Source organism: Montipora foliosa, unplaced genomic scaffold (genome assembly GCF_036669935.1).
Source record: "Montipora foliosa isolate CH-2021 unplaced genomic scaffold, ASM3666993v2 scaffold_405, whole genome shotgun sequence".
Taxonomy (NCBI): Eukaryota; Metazoa; Cnidaria; class Anthozoa; order Scleractinia; family Acroporidae; genus Montipora; species Montipora foliosa.
Window position 1 is genome coordinate 205,001 of NW_027179707.1, and position 2,128 is coordinate 207,128.

Consider the following 2,128-nt stretch of genomic DNA (forward strand, 5'->3'; position numbering starts at 1 on the left):
CTGCTTAAAGTTAAGAAAATAAAGCTTGCTGTTCAAAACACACTTTTAAGAGTTCTGACGCGTCAAGAGGAGTTTACATCTGATAAGGCCTTTTTAATTCTACAGTATGGCACCCTTTCGCTGGCCAGAAACACGCCACGACCTTGCATTGGCCAAAGAGGTTGCTCAGTACATGCCTGAGAAACCACAAGAATGGGAAGATATAGCCAAGCGACTGAGCGAGGCGTTTTCTACAGAGGCAAAACAAGTGGAACTTAAAGGGAGAGGTTGCAGAGAGAGAATGGACAGAATACTTGATAGGTACAAGGAGGAGAATGCCAAGGCTTTAAAGAGGTAGGAATTAACAGTCATTAAACCTCACAACATGTGAGGATTTCTGTTTTTGCTTATAAGAAATGTTTATTTTATCTTAAAGATCAGGCACAGAGGAGGAGTTTACTGAACTAAACCAGCTCTGTGAGGATATATTAGCATTTAGGAGAGATACTGCTGAGTTGAAAAAGAAAGAAAAACAGGACAAGAAAAAGAAGGAAGAGGAGGACAGGAAAAAGGGGGAAGAGATGAGAAAAGCAGCTGTTGAAAGATTAGCAAGTTAATATTTAGAGAAGTAGATTATTTTAGTTTGTAGATAGCAGAGTTGCTGTGTTGGTATTAGTCCTGTTATTATGGAAGAAGTTCAGATACATGCTCAAGAGGTGCAAAAGGACTTGCAGGATATCTATAACCCTTGATATTTTTGTAAGCCACTCACTCCGGTAACAACCTCTGTCTGATCCATGAATTTCCTTTATTTTAGAACGCCGTAGTGAGAAGTCAGTCAGTGAGTCTGATACTTCAGATTCTGCTGGAAGTGATAGTGATCAGAGCACAGCTACAAAAGGTATGTCAAGTAGGAATTTAAAATATTCCACAGATTAATGGACTGCATCAGTTTAAGGCAAAATCAGAGCCATTCATTTTTCATACAGGCACTAAAGACAACCTACATGTATGAGTTTCTAAGTAAAGTGTATGCAAGACTTGAACTGGCCATTTAGCTTGGCACTCTTTGTGGTCTTTGTTCTTTGTTAAAGTCTATAAGGTTACTCCCTTTGTACTTATAAGATAGCCAAAAAGGTTTATAAAATAGGAATCCACAGGAACAAACTGCCTTAATCAATTGGGATGCATGTCTGTGCCAAACAATTAGTCATTCCAGGGCTAGTAAGTCATGTAAGGTTAATGTATGTTGGGGTTCAATTTTATCCTTGGTTGAAGTATTATTTTATTTGTTTGTGCATATCAAGTGTTTAAAACAAAAGAGAGTAAAACAAACCAAGGATCACATAGAACTATAACACATCTTTATCCAGTTTCCAGCTGAGCATATCCTCCTGTTAATTTGTGTGGCTAACATGGTGTCCATTGGCAGGAAAAAATCTACAGTAGATGATTGAACACACATCTCACCCAATTCAGAACTAAGATTGTCTTCTCAAATACATTGAAATTAAGAAGTTGTAACATATTACAGACAAAGGAAAGTATTCCCTTTTTGCGACTGCAAGTATTCAGAATTATAATCATCACTTATGCATAAAAATATTTTGTTTTCACTGATCGTTGCTAAAATTAAATTATGTAGGTCGTCCAAAAAAGAAGACCAAGCGTCGCTGTAGCAAGTTGTCTGCAATGGAGATGTTAGCTAATAAATATACCCAAAAAGCAGAATTTAAAAAGGAGGAGCTTGATGTAAGGAGAATGGAACTTGAATTTGCCAAAGAGAAGTATGCTGCAGAAGCAGAGGAACGAAGAGCTAGAGTGGAGTTGGAAATTGAAGAAAGAAGGGCTCTGCTGTCCCTTTTAAAAGATCGTTGTTGAACCTGAGCTGCTGATTTTCAGAAAATGTTTTCTTGACATTCATGTTGATCTTGGTTCTCTTTCTTCGTTATTAAAAAAAAAAAACAACAACAACAACAACAAAAAGCTTTCATTTTTTAGGATTTTACACAACCATTTATAACATTCAAATTACGCAGAGAGGTTATAGCCAGGGCCATAAATGAATGTTTTATTGATGTTACATGTGCCTTGCTCGATTTGCTCGGAGCATAGTTCTATTAAAAATACACTTATTTCTTTCCTTAAA

General features: G+C 36.8%; 1 protein-coding gene across 2 annotated transcripts in view; it reads left to right on the plus strand.

The window, feature by feature from the left end:
- Positions 1 to 2,128, plus strand: part of LOC137988068 (uncharacterized) — a 2,394-nt gene extending 266 nt beyond the window's left edge. The window contains exons 1-3 of one of the 2 annotated variants that reach the window (XR_011120732.1): positions 193 to 333; positions 797 to 880; positions 1,625 to 2,128. Coding sequence is in view for 1 of the 2 variants with exons in the window: in XM_068834128.1 (XP_068690229.1) it covers positions 107 to 333; positions 416 to 596 (408 nt within the window). In the remaining variant the exon portion in view is untranslated. Of the gene's footprint in view, positions 334 to 415; positions 597 to 796; positions 881 to 1,624 lie in introns of those variants that run through there. The other variant, XM_068834128.1, reaches the window with a different exon arrangement.